The 20,072-nt window shown below is 35.9% G+C and overlaps 1 protein-coding gene across 6 annotated transcripts in view; it reads left to right on the top strand.

The window, feature by feature from the left end:
- Positions 1-20,072, top strand: part of LOC115621853 (ABC transporter G family member 23) — a 79,615-nt gene that overhangs the window by 44,276 nt on the left and 15,267 nt on the right. The window contains exon 1 of one of the 6 annotated variants that reach the window (XM_030515665.1): positions 1,218-1,470. The exons of 1 other annotated variant lie outside the window; for it this stretch is intronic. In XM_030515665.1, coding sequence (XP_030371525.1) covers positions 1,364-1,470 — 107 coding nt within the window. In that variant the 5' untranslated portion in view covers positions 1,218-1,363. Of the gene's footprint in view, positions 1-1,217; positions 1,471-7,219; positions 7,263-13,798; positions 14,723-20,072 lie in introns of those variants that run through there. 4 more of the 6 variants (XM_030515667.1, XM_030515668.1, XM_030515669.1 and 1 more) reach the window with 4 other exon arrangements.

Here is a 20,072-nt window from a genome sequence, read left to right as displayed (position 1 = left end):
CGTGACCCGAAGGGTTACAACGAATTAGCCATATTGATTCGTCTTTTCGGCCGCCTGAATTAACGACTGAATTCCGGAAACGGCGGCCATATATTTCTATGTAGACTTATATGCTCGTATAGTAATTCAAATTGATTTTGCTCTAGTCTTGTTTTTTTGATCTTTCTTACTGCTAGAATAAAGTGTATCTTTGAGCCCAGCCCATTACTTAATTCAAGCAAAATACATTTAAATATATCTATAAATAATTAATGCATTGCATAATTTATGCAAAACTACCAGTTTACTTTAATGGCCTAACTGCAAGAGTTGTGGACACACGAGCAGTTCTTTGCCAATAACTGACGTTGAAAATATTTGTTCATTAAATTATGCAAATGCGCACACTTCTGATTATATATGCTAATTTATTTCTAAGCGTGCTCTGTTCTTTTCCTAAGTCTCTCGCATTGTTCAACTAATTAGTACTCGTAGTTGGTTTTCGGTTCAGAACTAAGCCTTTAGAAATACTTGTAGTCTTGGCCCTCCATTTCAACCGACGTCCATCTAAGCTTGCTCTCTTCGCATTCGCTCTTCCGATCGGCAGTCACAGCTGCTTTGCGGCTTTGTCGCATTTTGGCAGCTCTTGCGTTTTGTGTGCGCCTCGCGTGCTTTCAGTTTCGTTTCGTACATCGTCGCGTTAGGCAGCAGCAGCGGCTAAAATATAAAACATAAAGCAGCAGCGTAAGAGCAACAAAACCAATTTGTTGGACGTTTGTTAGGCGCGCCACATACACGTACACAGAAAAAGAAGTAACGCTTTAAGCCCAATTACTTGCTTTGTTTGACAGTTAATGCTGCTCTGTGCCGTCGACTACGCGCTCATCGATTCACGTTGTCATCACCTCGTGCTTAGCCCAACATCCGAAGACGACAATAAGTTTTAACAGCTGTAGCAGCCACAGCTGTCACTAAGCCGAAGTTGAAACCGCAATAGATTCGTTATTGGTTGTTAAATAATTTTTGAGCGGTGTTCGTTGCCTAAGTCTTTTGTTTGGCAGAGCGCGCAAAAAATTGTTGTGTAAATTTTTCGCAAGAAACAAGCACAACAACACGACACGGAAAAATAGACTAAACACAGTGCACAATTCGTAATAAACAAGATATTTTACTACCATCACAACAACAATAATAACAGCAACAAAAGCAACTACAAACGCTACAATAAAAGCCACATTCGAAACCAGTTGTGCAACTATATAAGAAAAAAACCCCATTGACTAGTGCACGTTAACCGATTGCAGCGATTGGGACGCCTTTACCGGCTCCTTGCCAACAACGTTAACGCTAAATTAGCAAAAGGAAGCTCAGTGCAACATTCGAAATGGCTATCAAGAAAGATTCAGCCTTGAACCGGCAACAACAACAGCAGCCGGTCATGGACTTTGAAAGGATTAAGCGTCACTTCAGCTGGTCGGATCCCAGTCACATGTGAGTCATTATACAATTTTACGGCTGCAAAAGCTTATAAATAAAACAAACCTAAAGCCCACAATGAAACTAAATGGAAAATAATTAATACATACCTACAGAAAAATACAGAGAGAGAGAGAGAGACAGAGAGGGAGATACAAAAAACAAAAGTGAAGCAGATGCGATCGTTTGTTTTTGTTTCTTATTTCCCAACTCGTTTGTTTCGTTTTGTTTTTGTTTTTATTTTTTTCATTTCTGCTGCGAGCCACTCATCAATACCTGCGCTCAAGAATATTCAATAAAATTGCTAGAAGAAAACAAATGTATGTTCATTTTTGGTTGCTGACCTATTCGATGCACAATTTACTGTTAACTCACAGCACGAGTTGTGCATTGTTTGTTGCAACCAGCTGAACAGAGCTATTGCAATTTTAATTCATTTAAATGCTATCTCAAATTTGAACTCGTACGCTTTAAAATAAACGATTAAAAACCGAAGCGTGTTTGAATGTGACACAAAAACCTAAATCAAATTAAAATTAAGAGCGCATCTGAGGCACAGTGGGCATAGGAATATTTGGAATGTAGTAATGCATACAATTGTGTGTTCCAATATTAGATGGTTTATACCTTTTGTAGATTAAGATTTATCTCTGTAATGATCATTGCTGATTGATTACCATTTGGTCACAAATATCATTGCTAGGGAATTCAGAATTAATTACCGTTATGAAATTCTACAATTTTGAACAAAAGCTGTATTTAAGTTTGTTCCTTTCCTCTCTATTTTCATCCGTATTCTTTTGTGTATTTCCCTCAACTGAAATATGATTATTTTGGTGGCAAAATATTAGATACTTTAAGTTAAAAATAAATTCCTTAATAGTAGTTGTAAGTGACGATTGTGATTTATAATGGCTGGCAGTATTGAAATGAAATATATAATTTAATACTTTTTTTTTACAAACTTTCAACCATTGTAAGGTGGTGCATTGGTATTTCAACTGGGTACAGAGTTCTGGCGATTGTGGTTTATAATGGCTGGCAATGTTGAAATGAAATATATAATTCAATACATCCTTTTCACAATTCGAACTAAAAATTGCATTATATCACACTATTTACATACTTCGAATCCGTGTACGGTGGTGCAGACATTTTACGCCAAAAAAAGTAAAGTGAATGACTTTTTATTAATGGCACAATGATGATGTGCTTTTGTTTTGAGCCTAAGTAGGTATTTCCAACAGTTGAATAAACTCGATTTGTGCACTTAGTGGGTTAGTTTAACATTAGATTGCGAACTCCCTTTAATGTAGTAAAATTGTGAAACCTGTTTAAATGCCGGGGATAAGCCGACTTTCAGTCTTCCAATTTAATCAATTCTCATGATGACCTCACTCGTACACGTATACGTAGTAGCATCCCGCTTCAGATTCAGATTCTCTGCAAGCATAATTTTAATCGATAAAATAGCTGTGCGTTGCAAGTACAACGATGTAAAATTCCATAGGATTGAATTGTGGGTAATTTTCCTTCGCTTGAAGGCAAGTTCATTCACACCCGTTGAGAGGCTGGTGGTGATTGGACTTTTCAGACTAATGCCGCCTTCACATACTTACAGACAAACAAGTAAATGTAAGTCTGAGCTTGACGCTTGCAGTTATTTGTTTGTTTGTTATTTTGTTTTTTACTTCTCTCTGCATTGTTTTGCAAAATGTAGACGTCATGCTTATTAAGCGCACTTTGCTCACTTTGTGGGCTTTTAATTGCATTTATTCACAACGTACAACCATATGACGGTGAAATTTAAATTATATAAATTAATGGCAACAAATAGCAGTTGTGCATGAGCTTAGTTAGGCTTAGCCAACAAAGTAACAACCTACCAGTTATGCGCTCACACATGCTCGTATTCAAAGTCGTTGGAGTCCACCAATACATAGAACTCGAGGACGTTCGTTCGACCAGCAACAAAAGCAAAAATATGGCACGCATCGCTGATTATGTTTCGACGAATTTGTGGTGGGCCTTAACTCAGCTAATTGCAAATTTCAATAATTTCACTGACAAATCGGCGCGATAATAACACCAAATAATGGCAAAATGATGAGCAATAACAACAACTAAATACAAGCAGTCACTTCATTATGATGAAGAGCTTGCAAATGTCTGCTGCTAAGAAAACATCCGGCAGGTTTACAAATTTCGCATTTTGTCTAATGTATGTGCTAAGGTGCGAATAACACTTAGCCGTACCACAATATAATGCCAAAGCTTGTTACTAACGAACAGATATACAACTACACAGTAGAGATGGGAATGGACCGGCTTTTAAAACACGCTTTGTGGTCAAGCACGTAATTTACATAAAGGCGGAATAAAATAAGCTTGGAATATTTACAAGTATATATAAAATGTATTCAATCATAACACAAAGTACACATTGTATGCACATAGCAATATGGTATATTCTGAAGAAATACATTTAACTTATAATTTCTTATGTTTCTTGGTATTTTATTCACTTTAAAACGACTGTGAGCTATATAAATTATTTAGGTTGATATTAAAACACAATTTCAAAAATCCAACCATGAGGTACCTCTTTAAACCAAATAAATGTATATTTATTTTGTTCTTACTGACTGATTGGTATCCGCTAGGAATTTGCACAAGAACTGCAATAGGAAATATTTTAATCCATGCGTTTAACTTCAAAAAGAATAGAAACATTACTGAATTGTTACATTTTTCTCGACAAAATTGGAACCTGAAGGGCAGTAAAAATCTATTTTTAAATCATTTTCAACTAGTTGCAATAATTTGAACAATTCTTCCAGCTATTAATTTATTAATTGTATTACCATCTCTCTTAATATATTTATTCAATGATTTTAATGCTGAGTAACTTTAAAAACGCTGACCAAAGCTAACATAAAACCTCACATCTTACTTTTTTAAATATTGGCCCAATCGTATGTTTTCAGAAACGTTGTCATGATTTAAAACACGGCCCATGTCCACCACTACTGTGGAGTGGAAAGAGCGTGGAAGAGCGGATCTTGCGATTTTATGTAAATTAGTATTTCAGCTTTTTTGTTGGGCATTAATTTATGCAGCGCCCGTTTTAGTTTTGTTTATAAATGACATAATACGGACAACACGCGGCAAATATACAGTATAGTATGCCAAATATAAAATGATGCTCATATTTGCAAAAATTAAATCCCACCACATAGCCACATTCGAGAGTACAAGTATATGAAGAAGCTGAAATATGGAGCGTGTGTCGAATTTTTGAATCAATTGCTGTTGAGGTTTTGTCATTTCTTTTGATTTGATTTGTTTATCTTTTGTTTGTAGCCGGCTAAGCTATAACCGATTTTTGTAACGCGATTATACAATCGACTACGTCATTTCCGCATGAACTAGTTCACAAAAAGTAGTTTAATTACCAACAACAAAATGAATTGGGAAACCATTTCAAATGCTATGGATTTGCTTGCCTTTTTTTCAAACGAGTAAAGATGGCCGCATATCAAATCAGTATATGAGTATATGGCGTGCTTCTAATTAATTTTTGCGGCTTAACATTCGAGCCATGTTCGCGACCCACCCACGCAGGGTGCAATATTGGCGTGAATAAAAATTCTAATTACCGTGTAATTAAAATGCCAAGCATGGAATGTGAAGTATAGGGCATGTAAACAGAATATATACATGCTATATATGTACTAGTGTGCCAAATTATGGATCTGATCGCAAAAGTTACAAAGCAACTGCAGCCTAGTGAAGCATCAAGGTCAAAAATGAGAGTTCTAGTGGAAGCCTTATATGCTCGAGTTGTATCCGCATCTTGGAGTTGGTGTTTATAAATAGTTTTGCTTATTCATTAATAGAAAATAAATAATGTTTAGTTTAGATATGACACCAACACAGAATTATGACTAAGAGGTACAATATAGTATAGTATTGATAAACGTCCAGATTTGGCATTTCATTCAACGATTTCTGCGGAGCGCCTGCTCTGTTATTGTTCAGAAAATTTCTTGATTACTACCATCACAATGGTGTTATTTTTAAATGCTTGTGTCAATTTATGCGAACCAGAAATGTTGCGGAAATAATTTTATAGTGTATGTGATATTCATCATATAAATATCAATTGAAAACAATCAATTTAGCAGCGGAAGCTAAATAGTAGGATAAATATTTTAGTATTTAAGAAAGTATTGTCAAGTATTAAACCCCCCTCAAGTACAAAACATACTTAGATCAGTCAATTGCTAGGTATATTAATTTTTTAAAAAAACATTACTTAAATTTATAAATAGTACTTGAAAAAAGAATGCATTCACACTTACGCTACTATTTTCACCGTTATACATAGTCTCAAAACGACTATTTTGCTAAGATCAAATAATGAAAGATTAATTTTCTTTTATATAAAGTTAAAACTTGACAGAAATATAAAAAATGAAATTTCAATAAAATCAATTATTTTTAATAATCATTAGAACAAAACAAAATTTAAAATTCAAAACTATGCATAATTTTAAAAAATATATAGGCATATTTACACTGACAACTATACATATAATCTGAATGTTCACTTTAGGAAACATTCACTGTATACCTCGATTTTTGCGAGTGGGCAGCGCATTGCTGTGAGCTTTTTTCGTGTTTTTATAACAGCGAGCTTTGTTATGGCAAGTCTAGCTTATGGCTGTGAAAATGCAGATGGCGCTTTGCTTAAAATACTCACATTTACTGAGCTTACCAAAGCTTTTTGTCTATTCATTAGACTCCGCACACGCTGTCTGTTCATTCAGTTCTTGTCGAGATGTTGGATCAGGCTTTAGTTACTTTAGTTAGATAATAAAATTGCTGCAAAAGCTTCAGTGCCATTATTTCAAATGTGCGCTAAGGGACCAGTTTAATGAACTAGTTACTGGAGTTACTTCCAAGATGAACATGGATTTTATAAGATAAGGGTTATACATAGTTTGAAAACTTTACAAAATAGCAATAGATTAAGAAAGTTTGCTTTACATTTGCAAACTTTTCTTACATTTCTTATATTTAGGTTTCCAATTGATAAAGCCAAATATTAAGAAAAAATTAATTTGGCTCCAACAAAAGCTTTTGCTGAAAACTAATTGTTAATAAACTAATGTGATGAAACAATTCTGGATGGCGTTTTTAATGATGATGATTTTAAGCCACAAATTTATTATTGATATGAAAATAATTTGCCCGATAATTTGTAGAATGATAAAAAATATGTCATTAATATTATGTTACATTTCATGGCATATTTATTATAATGTAGTATTTTTTAAGCCATAAATTTATTATTAAATTTATTATTGATATGAAAATAATTTGCCCGATAGTCTGTAAAATAATAAAAGGGCGTCATTAATGTTATGTTATATTTCAATTAAACCCAATAAGAATTATATACTAAAATGAAATGAAATTTTTTATTTCTACTAACCGTTTTTAAATCATTACAAAAAAATATTGAAAAAAATTTTAAAGTATCAGAAATTATTACAACATTATGAGAATAAGTAATCAATAAACAAGCTATATTAAATATTCTTAATACTTAATCAATGGTGAAACAAAATTATCTCCCTATTGTAAAGAAAAAGTTTAGGACCAAAGGGAAAAACGGCCCTTGAGATTTAAGTCATCAAACATCGAAATGTATTTGTTATTTTTAAGTCTTAAATTTAGCAATCTTTTAAAGATATTTTGCACGGAATATTGCGATGTACGATGAGCAACACAGGAGAACCGTGAGTTTCCAGCCACCGCAAAATACGCACGCACTTACGCGTAATTGCTTACACAATATATTTGATTATTATTATTCTTTTTTGCCATAAGTCTATATAAGTCTGTGTGTGCGACACTCCACTCTAATGGGCTCCAAAGATCAGAGTCGTCAAGTGATATTAAAGCTAATTGCATTAATCTGACAACGGCAATAGCAACAAAGCTCGAGACTTGTACGTTCATTACACTCAGCCCGGGCTGAGAACAAGTTGTTGTTGTTGTTGCTGCTGCTTCTGATAATATATGTACATGCTACCTAACGCATATTTATAATGTATTTTTGAGTACCTTAGAACATTTGGGCGTTTTGACTTGTACTCGTATTTGTTTTGTTTTCGTTTTGTTGTTTTGGTTGAACGCTGAACTTAAGAGCATTAAGTTGAAATTATTTCGGCTATTTATTTTGGGGTGCGGTTGTGTGTGTGCGTGTGTGTGCGTGTGTGTGTGGGGCATTGCCAATTAAGTTGAACGCACCTGGAAGGCCATAGAAATTACTGAGAAATGAGGCAACCTGAACTTGCACATCACTTGTATTGTCACAAAGGCCGACAATACATAGAAAATTTTATTTCCGCATATGTCGACAGTTTTTCTTAATACTTACTATTATATAGCCTGACTCCATTCCGCTCTGTGTTATGTAAATGAGAAAAAGCGCATTTCATTCTGATTTGTTGCAATTACAGCCCAATCACGTATTATTATATCATGAAGCACTGGAGTTCTCAAATGGTGGGGGCTGTCTCATAAATTTTTACGTGCGACCTGCCCTTTTTGATTTTGCATTATTTTGCTTGTTGTGTGAAGAACCGCTGGTACCGTTATGTGGCTACTGTTATGTGCCAAAAAAAAAATTAATAAGAGTTCATTGTTACATATACTCTTACAATATTTTTCACTTTCACAAATGAGACTGCAAGAGGCGAGTGCATTGTTTTAGCTACAAACTTGTAATTTTGGCCCACAACATATTTGCTCATGGCATTAACATCAATTTGTGCTGCTTGCTAATTGGCTTAAATGTAGTACGTCGGCCATAAAAACCGGCCAAAGCAAATATTACAAAATTTGGCCAATCAACATTTGGCAAAATCTACCATAAATAAGCGAGCATTGTGCGCAAATTTGCGTACCCCGTTTCTTTTATCTTTCCTGTTTTGCTTTGGACATAATTATGGCCAAAATAGTGTAACTACGCTTGACTAGATCTGAGGTTCGACGTCTCTTTATAAGCCATATGCAAGTGTACCTTTTTTATAACTCTTGCAAGTCGCATTTTACCAAAGACCTTGACACATTTGGGGCGTGAGTGTGTATTGTTTGTTGTGCCCAAATGCGGAGGTAGACACAATAATGTAAACTTTGGCCCAGTCTTGAACAAATTGTACAACATGCAAGCCGTAGAGGGCCGAAAGAGCCGCACAATTGGACAGACAGCAAATTAAAAGCGCATAGTTAAAGCCAAATTTGTATTTAATTTGCTCAGTGGCGACGAAAATAAAACGAATAACGTAAAAGAGATTGCAATTTCAAAGTGTCTGGCTTTTTATGAGAGTTACCGCCACGGCTCATATGAAACAGTTAACAGTCGAGTCTATTTTAACCACACAGCCTCAAAGCCTCTCAATTGTAATTAATTAACTGGCTGACTGACGGAAAGTCTGACTGGCTACGTATTTTTGTTGCATTTGCAACTCAAAGCTGAGTGTGCTGTACAAAATTGCATAATATTTGGCAAACAACAACAGCAGCAACAACTAGCACAACCGGACCCGACCAACTCATAAAGCAATAATAAGAAGGAGGCGCATTACAAAGCTCAGTTAATCGACGAAAAAGGTTTCGCAAACTGGTGTCACATACTCAACGGGAACCGGCAATTTATGATGAATCATCAGACCACTATCTCATGCAGAAACGATACCTAATGAATTGCACGTTTTTATGAAGATCAGAAGGAGAAATGATTTGTAAAGAACGTGAACATAGTATTATGAAATATAGCTTCGTTAAAATATTATGCCACTATTATTACAATAGATTTAGGATAAGATAAGATCAAATGACAATTTCCGTTCAAAATAAACTGTTCAGTGATTGATATTGTTACCAACGAGGAGTATGTTACGTAGAAACGCAAAATATGCACATCGGTCATGCGTCACCTTTCATCATAACACCAGGACAGACAAAACAAAGTTTTGATTGGCTTGAAACCAGCTGTGAAGGAGGGAAGCTTTTAGACACTGGCGCGCAGCTTTTGGGGGCAACTGCAATAAAACAAAAATGAAAAGGAAAAATGCAAACACCGCGCTAGTGTAAAAGGCATAACAGATATACTCGTATGTAGGTGATTAGGACACTTATACAAGTATGTATGTGCACAGAGTGTGTGACGGCTATGGCGAAAAACAAGTTTTATGCGCGCTTTTCGACTTCAGCGAAAGGGAAAACTCCGATGTTAAAAGGCAGCCGCGCTTCGCAATGAAATTGAAATTGCTTTTTAATGCAATTCATTTTGGCCGGTTTAGTGTTTACGCTTGCGCCGACAATTGTTGAATAAGCCAGGCCATGTTAAGTCGAAATTTATGTGGCAAAGTCCGACGAAGTTGCAGCTTCCCGTTGGCTGGTTTTCGTGTTGGTGTTGCTGTTGCTGTTGCCACTTCCTCGCTATTTTTGTGCTTTTATTTTTACTGCGCTTTGCATGCGACCTTGTGCCACTTTTCTTCACAACACAAGAAGAAGCAGCAGCAACAGCAACAACATAAAAGACAGCAAAACCCAAATGAAATTGTCTTATGAATGGGCAGCTATAAAAGAGATGAAGCAAACAGCCAACAGTAACAAAATGTAGATTTTGAATTTATCTACGAAATACTCACATCATAAAACAAAAATGCTGAAACAGAAGACGCGTCCACAACTCCCAATGCGACTGTGACTATTACTGAGAGTCGTTGTTGTAAATTGATGCCATGGCAAAATGTTGTCACCTGCTTTTTACCACTTTGTTTGGGCTGATCGCCTGCGCATTTCTGTAACTGTTTGGCATTTGCTGTTGTTGACAATTTTTCAAACGCCTTTTGACTTTTGGCGACAGTTGCAACTCAAACGCAGGCGCCACTGCCACATGACACAGCACTTTTCAAAGAAACTGAGTGAAGCTGGAGTTAGAAAATAGCATGCTGAGTTTTTTTCCCCTTTTTTTTTGTTGGAAATGACTTTTTGTGCACCTCGAGTGAATGAAATGAAAAACAAAGAAAAAACTCGTGAATGTCAAGCCGAAACATGCATACTCTAACCATCTGTTGAGGTATTTAGAGCGAGTTTCTACTAATATGTTTCTTGATACCCATTTATCTCCTCAACATACGCTTAGATTTCCTACAGCATGTCGCTGGCATTAAGGTTTATTTTCTTATGCTTTAATTAGTATTGCAAAACTGACTTTTGGCTTAGAAGAAGCACATCAAGTTTTATGACTTTAACTCATAAATTTGATCTCGACTGAAAGGTAGACGACTTGCAACCTTTGCTTTGATTAAGTAAGTAAGTTTCTTAAGTTGGCTGGATAATTAAGCTACAGAAGTATATCCCATTTCTATATAATTGTACCAATCTAAAAATTCATAGAAAAACGCAGCTAGCTATTGGCACGAACGTACCAACTATGGCTTAAAATTAAGAAACGAATAAATATTTGAGCACGAGAAGAGTAAGAGGTAGCTGGAAAGGAGTGAATTCTTTCAAGTTTGACTACATTTATGATAAATTTAGAAAACTTTATTATGGTCAAGTGCATGCTGATTAGAATTTAACGTACATGAAAATACTTATTAGTTAAATGCGATAAATGAGATTTTACCAATCTGAGGGTAATAATTAAGTTTATGTGTTACAAAGTATTCCCCAATTTGGAGTAGCTTTTATGATTGCGGGTGTCTGGAGGGTATGAAAATATAAACCACAATGTATTGTTTTTGTTTTAAGGGGTATTGTATTGTTGTGGGCGAGCACAATTTTGATTCAAATAACGAATACAGTTACGAAAGTTGTTGTATGCAAAAGGCCAAACATGGTATCTTATATGTATGTACAAGTATTTTCTATGCATAATATGAAGGCTCTTACAAAAAGCTGTTGTATGTTTCATAGAAAATTAGTTGAGATGCAGCAGCCAGAGCTCTGCACAAATACAAACTAGATGAGCTGGCACTTTTTTTTTGGGTTGTTCGGCCATTGGGGCACATAAATTAGCATGAAATAATAAAACAATAATGAAGAAGCGTCTTACGCATGTAGTCCGCCAGTGATTCATAGTGACAGAGATGAGGAGATACAAATACATATAAATTATCTATATGGGGTAGAGTATTACAAAATGCCGCGGGCGCAGCACTCCAAAAAAATAATGGCATGACAACGTCATTTTAATGAAGAAGCATAGTCGCAGTCGCAGTCGCAGTTTCAGTCACAGTCACAGTTGCTGTCACTTTTGAGTACTCATTAGCACGTTGCAATGCACAAAAATTATGTCAAGTGCGACGAGTCGCACGCTCTTTAAATTGAAATATTTTTATTTTGTACTTTATTTACTTACAACAATTATCGCTGCGGCAACGAGGATGTTTACAAGTCTTAAATACGTGCGTAAAAATGGACAAGTGAGTGAGCCGGCAAGGAAGTCGCAAAGCACTACTCGTTAACAAGAAAAAAAATTTTAACGGCTTGTTAAATATTGATTCGAGTGCTAGATAAGTCGAGGCTTTTAGTAGGCAAGCGCACTTTTTGTAAATCTACCGAAAGCTGAAAAATTAAAACAAAGCAAAACCTTATCATAAATAAAATATTTATAGCGACGACCTTGCCTTTTAATTGCTGTTTTAAAATGTTTAACAAAGCGAAGTAAAAATCATTCGCGTAAGCCACAAGAAAAAAATTAAGTAAAATATAAATAAAAACAATAACAAATCTGCCATACCGTGCGGTTCGACATTATTTTTGCACTAGCCGTGGTCCAACTTGTTTGGCTGTTCAAAAATTTCAAACACGCTTTGTTACAAAACTTCGCGATTTGATGATGGCATGGCACATTCGGCGTTTTGGGCCAATAAACTACAGACTAGTGCTGGTAAAGTCAATGCAGCATTACACCCACCAACAGATATAGACAGACATCAGGACAGACATCGAGTCAGCAACTCACTCGACCACTTTAGCGTGCAAGCGTCTCGATTCAATTTCAATGTCAGAGTTGCGCAAATGTCGCTGTTGGCTTTTTTTTTAGTTTTGGGTTTTGGGTTTTCGATTCAATATAAATATCGCCCTATGCCACACGCCCTTAATGTTGCGGGCATGCGTTAATTTGTGTCATTGTCTGACATTGAACTCAAATGTGTGGCTGGAATTTATGCAGCAATAAATGTATTTATTTGTTGCTATTGCCTGTCCATCTTTTATGTGTCTATCAATCAGTTCTGGCGTCGTTCTTTTTGCTCAATCACATAATTACATATTATGCGAAGACATTTCAATTTTGCTTGTTTATCGCCTTGAAAGTTTCATTGCCTACATGGCGTATGAGCGACGACGTGACTTCTCTCTTTGAGAAAAGCTCACGCATGTTTGGCATTAAAATCCAACCAATTTTGTTTATACTTGTATATATTTTAATTGCTTATGTTTTTGTGTGTATCTTTGGAACTTGTATCGTACTTTATCGCATTTTTGACTGAATAAATGTACATTTGTTTTGTTCCTGCATTCCTTTTTGGCTTTAATTGAAAATATTTTAACAAGCTACGCTATAAACTAGAAATTGTAAAAATATAATTACGTTGCACAGCAAATTGCTTCGATTTTAATTAAAAAGCAATTAGAATTTCTGTAATCAATTCAACATCAGCATCAGCGGCCAACGTTTAATGAAGCTATTAACTGCTTTGCTTGGGTGATTGGTGAGCGGCATACTTTTGCAATTCTTTAAGTTGCAGCTTGAACTCGAGCAACAGTTTAGCTGTAAAGTAAAATGCTTCAAGGTCGCCACAGGTGCGTTGGCATCGACGTCAACGTCAAGCTGCCAATGGTGTGGTTGCATAAGTGCAACGTCACAACAAATACGTCAATACAATGTATTTTTTTTTAGTTGGTAAAAACCCAAACCACTTGGTGGCCCTTCTTATAGGGCGCGTACTCGCTAAACGCTCTGAAGGTGAACCGCCTCAATTAAGCTGCAACGTCTTGGCAGGAATCTGAGCAAGCCAGTGCCACTCAAAAGCAACACCGAAGCCAACAAACTTTGGCCAACGAACCACTCAAATGCTCGAGGCATACATATCTCGCTCATTCCACAAGTTGCCGGCGCTCTTGCCGCCACTACTGAGTGCTAACGAACTTGAGCCGAGTCGTGGCGTCGTATCGAGCGCTTTTCTGTGTGCACAGGTGCTTTGTGGTCAGCTAGTTGGACGGGCAGCTTTCAGTTGTGTTTCTGCCAACGAACGCCAGACAACGTCTACGGTTGAAGCAAAGCACAAAACACCACATTTGCCCAAACACGACGCGCGTTTCAAGTCGCGCTCAAAACGCACGGTCAAAAGTGCAATAGCAACAGAAGCTTACCCGCTCAGCCGCTCAGCCGCACCGCCGCTATACTGCTCAGCCCCAGCGACAAAGTGTAAAGTGCAAAACTAGAAACTCTGTCGACGTCAGCTGTGACAGCGACGGCAGCATCTACGCAGCTAGCAGCTGGCAGCGCCTTCGTTTCGTGACTTTAAAGTCAGTCTTAGTCGTACCTTTAAGCGCAACGCACGTGTTCCCAGCCTTGTTCGCCTCTCTCCCATTCTCTCGTCGCGATTTTGTGATTTGGTGCCACAAGTGTCTGCATACAAAAGTGCAACAACAACAATAACAACGACGACGACAACAACAACAGCAACTATAACAACAACAGACACAAAAGTGTTGAAATTTGTTCAACAAAAGGCAATATATTTTTGTGTAGGCTGAAACAAAACAAAAAAATAAAAAAGAAGAAAAGCACAGAGCGTAGTGGATATTTAACATAGAGCTACATATAAAAATAAAAGTTACAAAAAATTAAACGCGGCTTTGTTGCAACGTTTGAGCTTAAAACACAAAGGCGCGTTCGTGTCTTAAGTCTTTTGTTGCGCGAGAGTAATCAGAAAAAAAGTAAAAAAGGCAAACAGTACACTTTTTTTTGCCAATGCCATTTGCAAGACGACAACGACACTTTTGATTTTTGTACCGTGGATTACAAAAGCAACAACGATAACGACGACAACGACGACCACTTGTGCAAACATTTGCCCAACCAACAACAATTGTTTGGCCTTTTTGTATTTCCCTGGTGTTTGAGGCAGACACACAAATCAACTGCGAAAATCGTTTAAGAACGTGCATTGTAAGTGTAAATTTATTAAGCAAACAATTGAGATATTTAGAGATTGGGCGTTTTGTCAAAACTTAAACGATCATAAACGACTCTCCAGGAAATCATCAGTCAAATATTTCCAAGGCGTCCACTACCACTGACCATTCAATGTTTATTTAATATGGATTTTGCTTTTGTGGGATTTTATTAATTAAATGATTCGTGTTTTTTGCCTGACGGTCTAGACTTTGCCACAACAAACTTAAGCGCTTCCAGTATTTGAAATATCTGTATTCTATATTCTATGCTTGTTTTGCTTCTACTTTCTGCTCCTCGTTCCACTCCCTTGGCCTACCATTTGGGCCATTTAAATGTGAAAATGTGCAAACGTGCTGAACGCGTGCGGCATACAAATCAAATGAATTTTTTCGAATCATTAGCCATTTGATAGCCCACGTTTTTTAGAATTGTTTGCATTTGAAGTTGGCTACAATGTATACTCTTCCCTCTACGAGTATTAACCATTTCCATTCATTCAATCTACTAATGCGTTTGCATAAAACAATTTTTAATCATTAAATGCCATTAGGGTAATTGCAATATTTGCATCCAGTTGACCATTAGGTGAACATGATATTATCAGTGTTCAGATTGCACTTAAAATAATTGATTTTATCGATTTTGCGTCAAAGTTAAGTACACAACGTGGCGTATACGCAACATGGCAGGCTCAAGGGCGAAAGAGAAAATGCACTTGACGGCTTTCCTTAGAAGCCTTGGCTGGTTTTATTTGTATGCACATTGGGATTAGTCATGCTTTGTTCGATTTATTGATTATCATGGAACTTGAAGAAATAAATGAAAAGTAAATAAAGTATTTTATTAATCGTAAACTTAGTTCATTGGCCCATTGTTATACATATATTGTATGAACGACCACACATACTAATATGTATATGTTTTTATTTGATTTGTGGTATTTTTAAGCCTCAAATAATAGTTAAATAAATTAAAAATGCACACCTACTGACCAGTGATAAATTTCAGCAGATAAATAAAATCAAAATGATATTTAATTTCACAATCTCGATTTAAAAATGTGCATATGAGCTTCAACAATTGTACCATCACTTATATTTATGTTTGCCAACTTTGAAAGAAATATTTGGCTTCTGTGAAACTATGGAAACGTTTTTAAAAGGCACAAATAAAGTCCGTAAGTTATTTGGATTTTAAACAAATATTTGAATAATCAGTTTTGCTTTAAAGCCTTTCCAAAATATTGATTGATTTGCTTTAAAGATTAGGAAAATGAATGGTTTCCTTTTGTTGGCTTCCACTATTAAGCTTTTAAATCAATTTTTGAACACAAACACTTTATATGGTACTGTTGTTGTTTGTCCTTACTATTCCTCATTTTCTACTTCAATTCATGCGTATTCAGAATTGTTTAAATGAAGAAGAAGGAATCCATTAAGTGAGCATAGACTTTATAAATTAATGAGTCGTTAAAAATGAAAAAAAGTTCCATGTGAAAAATAAGTGCTTCAAATATTTTTAACATGATTATTGGCTACGCCGTTCCCAAACTTTACGATTGATAAAATGTAGAGAAAAGTGCTAGCAAGCCTGAAATTAAGCAAATAAAGACTGCAAGTTACGTATATTTATACTTTCGTGAAATGAGCAATAGTTATAAAAATGCTTAGTAGAAGTGCTTGCAGTCGTAAAAGTGGGTAAAATGCCATATTTAGTTCACGTGATGCATACCGAAGTGCTTTTCTTTTAAAAGTATGAGTACAGAGGTGCTTAAAAATAGAGGCATCCTACTTTAGTGAGCGCCTTGCCTTTTATTTATTCGCATAGCTGTTTACTTAGCTAGTCATGCTGAGAGAAGAGCTCAAAGTTAAGGCGATGCCTGTGCGAGTATGTGTTGCTAAGCAAATTCTAATTGCCGTCAATTAGCAGTTAGAATGCAACGCAAATGTGCACTGACAAGAGGTCAGTAGCAACACAACAACAACAACAACTATCTGTATACACGGCCATTGCGAGCACTCGTCAACCTTATTCTCAGTCGCAGCTTCAGCCTCAGTCTATAGTCTCTGGCACGTCAACTTTGTGTTTTGCTGTTGTTGGCAATTTTGAGCAAAGTTCAGCGTAATTAAGTGTTGTGACTTTTTCGTATTTCTGTTGCACAAGTGCACACAACCCGATAAACACACACACGCGCACACACAAACATACAAGTATGTGTATTGAAAAGAGTAATAGTAATATAGTAGGCACTTGTGACTTTTAATAAATATTCAACTGCAGTTTGTGCACTTCAAGACCTTCGACGTTGACGTCTCAGTCTGCGGCAGCCCTGAAATTTGTTGTCAAGGTTTTTAACCGATTTTTTTCGTATACATATTCTCCTTCACTCTCGTTTTGTGCATTTCCGAACTGTGCAGCGAGCTTAAACTTGAACTGGTATTTTCGGTTGGGTTTTTTTCTTATTCTGTTTTTTCATTATTATTATTATTTTTTTTGGTGTCTTCTCTTTTCTTTAGGTTGCGACTTTGCTTCGCTTTGAACAGAGTTCAAGGTGCGCCCGAGAATACAAAGTATTACAATTAAAAACAAAAACTACTTATATTAAAGAGCATGTATTTGTTGATGTGTAACTCGGCATAGTAGCGATTACGTTAATCCAAATTAAAATCAAGGTAGCAATAATTCGCCTTGCAGCATTAACATAAAGTTTTATATGGGCATAAATATATTAATAGAACAGGCAGAACTTGAGCCATGAGCTTCAATCACTGAAAATTATTAAGCTAATTACTTTCAATTGGCCATGGTTGCATTTAAATGAAATAGCATTTACCTATCTAAAGATATCGTTGATATTGAATAAATATTTATAAATCAATTGCAAATTGCACACGTGAACAATATTACATATTACATACTGTTTTAGTCTAATAATTAAAAGCGACTTGCCGACTGTCTGCCGTTTAATGACGGGGCTCAATTGCTTAATTAATTGTATGAGTTGTTGCAATTTGAAGACTGTAGGTGAAATAAATTCCTTCATCTAATGCTACAATGTATAATAACTCATTATTCTATTAACTGCCGCTCATTTAAAGGTGCAAGTGCCACAAGCAGGCTGGAAAATATTATTAATCATTCAAGGGATATAGCAAGCAACTTTTTACATATTTCAATAGCAAACAAAAAGTTGTGGGTTCACGCAACATTTGTTCAAGTTCTCGCGGCAATTTAAATTATTGGTATGCTGCTATATAATGACATGCTAGACTACCTTGCAGAACATATTAATTAGAGAAAATTGAAAAATAATGCCACACACAGTTCACAATAAAACACTTAGCATGAACGAAATTGAACTGTAAGTATAATGGTGTACTGTGAAATAAAAGTTAATAAGAGATCTTAGAAAGATGATAGACTCCATGTTATAGCTAACTAACAAATCAATAAAGCGATGCTCCTCAATCTGTTTCAATCACTTGTCCGTTTCATATCGAATATTTCCTGTAGCTAAAATATAACCAAAAAGGCTTTAAGATTTTCAACTCAAGCTGCATTTTTGGAATATCCTCATCAAACACGTAATGAACAAGTTCGACTCAGATCAAACTGATATTGGTATCATTTGAGGAAGATGCAAGAATAAAGAAAAAGTTTCTGAAGTGCCAATTAATTAACATTAAATTTCTAGGGAAAATACATGTTGCTTTACATATTTATAAAAAATTAAGATGTAGGGATTAAGTTTTGAAACAATTTTTATATTTAAATGCAATATGCATAGTTTATTTACATTTGATTGTAAACAATTTTGAAAACACTTAATTATCTCATACTGTTTTAGGCACCTTTTCGTGCTTTCAATCAAACTTTTATTTGCGAAAACTCCACTTTCCGGCCCGATTATCTAATACAGGGAACAACAAAATGCGCAAATCGATACCAAATTGGCAACAGTTTATTGTAGGAGTGCGGGAGACTGCACTAATTTTGGCCAACAAAATATACAAGTGCTAAGAAAAATCTTTATACAAGCCGTTCAACCAGTTGCCAAAAGAAACAACAGCCAAAACAGCAGCGGCGGCAACAAGAGGCAACTGGTTTGCAAGTTGCAACAAAACGCAACCGGCCGAAGAAGTTGCAGTAGTTGGCAAAACTGTGTCGCATACGCACACATACACACACACATATATACACACATACAGACAGACACAAGCACACTCACACTTTTACATACATATGACGTGCAGGGAATTATGTCATCGGAAAAACAAGCGAACGTTACAGCTGATGGAAAAAGCAAACACATTGGAAAAACCAAAGCCGAATCGAAAGTCAAAGCAAAGCGAAAAAAAGCAGTCAGCAAAAACTTGACTGAAGAGAGAGCGAAAGTATTGCGTTATCTGTGGAGCGTACAAATATCTTTGTGTTGGCAGCATATTCTTGTCAAGCCGTGAAGTTCTCAGACGGGTTTTTGATTTTCATTTTATGGCTTTACGCCTCCGGCCATTTAGGGCGCAGCTTTAATGTCTGGCACACGCGCTCAAATTTTCATTTGTGGCTTGATGTCTTGGCCATTTCATTGCTTTATGCCACACACGTAAGCGCTAAGTGCTGACGCAAAATAATAATTAAACATATACTCGTGGCTGTGCAAAACGCATAAATCAAATTAAGTTTTCCATGCGCACAGCTGTTCAGAATTCGTTCAGTTGGCTCACTATTGCATTGATATTGCCTCATTGTTTTGTGAATGAAATTGAGATACAGTGAAGCCTTGAACAGTGGTGCAAGTAAATAAAGTGTTGGCCAATTATCGATTTGAAATATATAATAATATGTCCCATACTCCCTACTTGAAGAGTGGTGCAAGTAAATAAAGTGTTGGCCAATTATCGATTTGAAATATATAATAATATGGCGTCCTCAGAATTGTTCAAAAGGCGACAGAAATAAGAATTCCCTTTTTCAAATGTTTGATGTGGAGAGCTTTTCTAATTATATTTGAATTTTACAAAGTCAAAGTCTCTGCTATAAGAATGATTTAACTTACGAGCAGTGATAAATTCGGAAGATACCTTTCCATCACAAAAACGGGAGTTCTGACACAAAAGACAATCATTTTTCTCTCCCAGTTGGTTTGCATACATTCGTGTAAAAATAAATCTAGAGAAGATATGCAATATAGTATAATCACAATACTTGATAATCTATGCTTTAACTCTTTGCCTATACGTATATGTGGATTTACTTTTAATCATAAAATATAGCCACTTTAAGGTACTAATAAAAAAAATTTACAGTTACATATATAGTATAACTTATTTATTTGCTTTCT

Source organism: Scaptodrosophila lebanonensis, unplaced genomic scaffold (genome assembly GCF_003285725.1).
Source record: "Scaptodrosophila lebanonensis strain 11010-0011.00,11010-0021.00 unplaced genomic scaffold, SlebRS2 tig00000024-arrow-pilon, whole genome shotgun sequence".
Classification (NCBI taxonomy): domain Eukaryota; kingdom Metazoa; phylum Arthropoda; class Insecta; order Diptera; family Drosophilidae; genus Scaptodrosophila; species Scaptodrosophila lebanonensis.
This window is presented reverse-complemented; position numbering and strand designations above follow the sequence as displayed.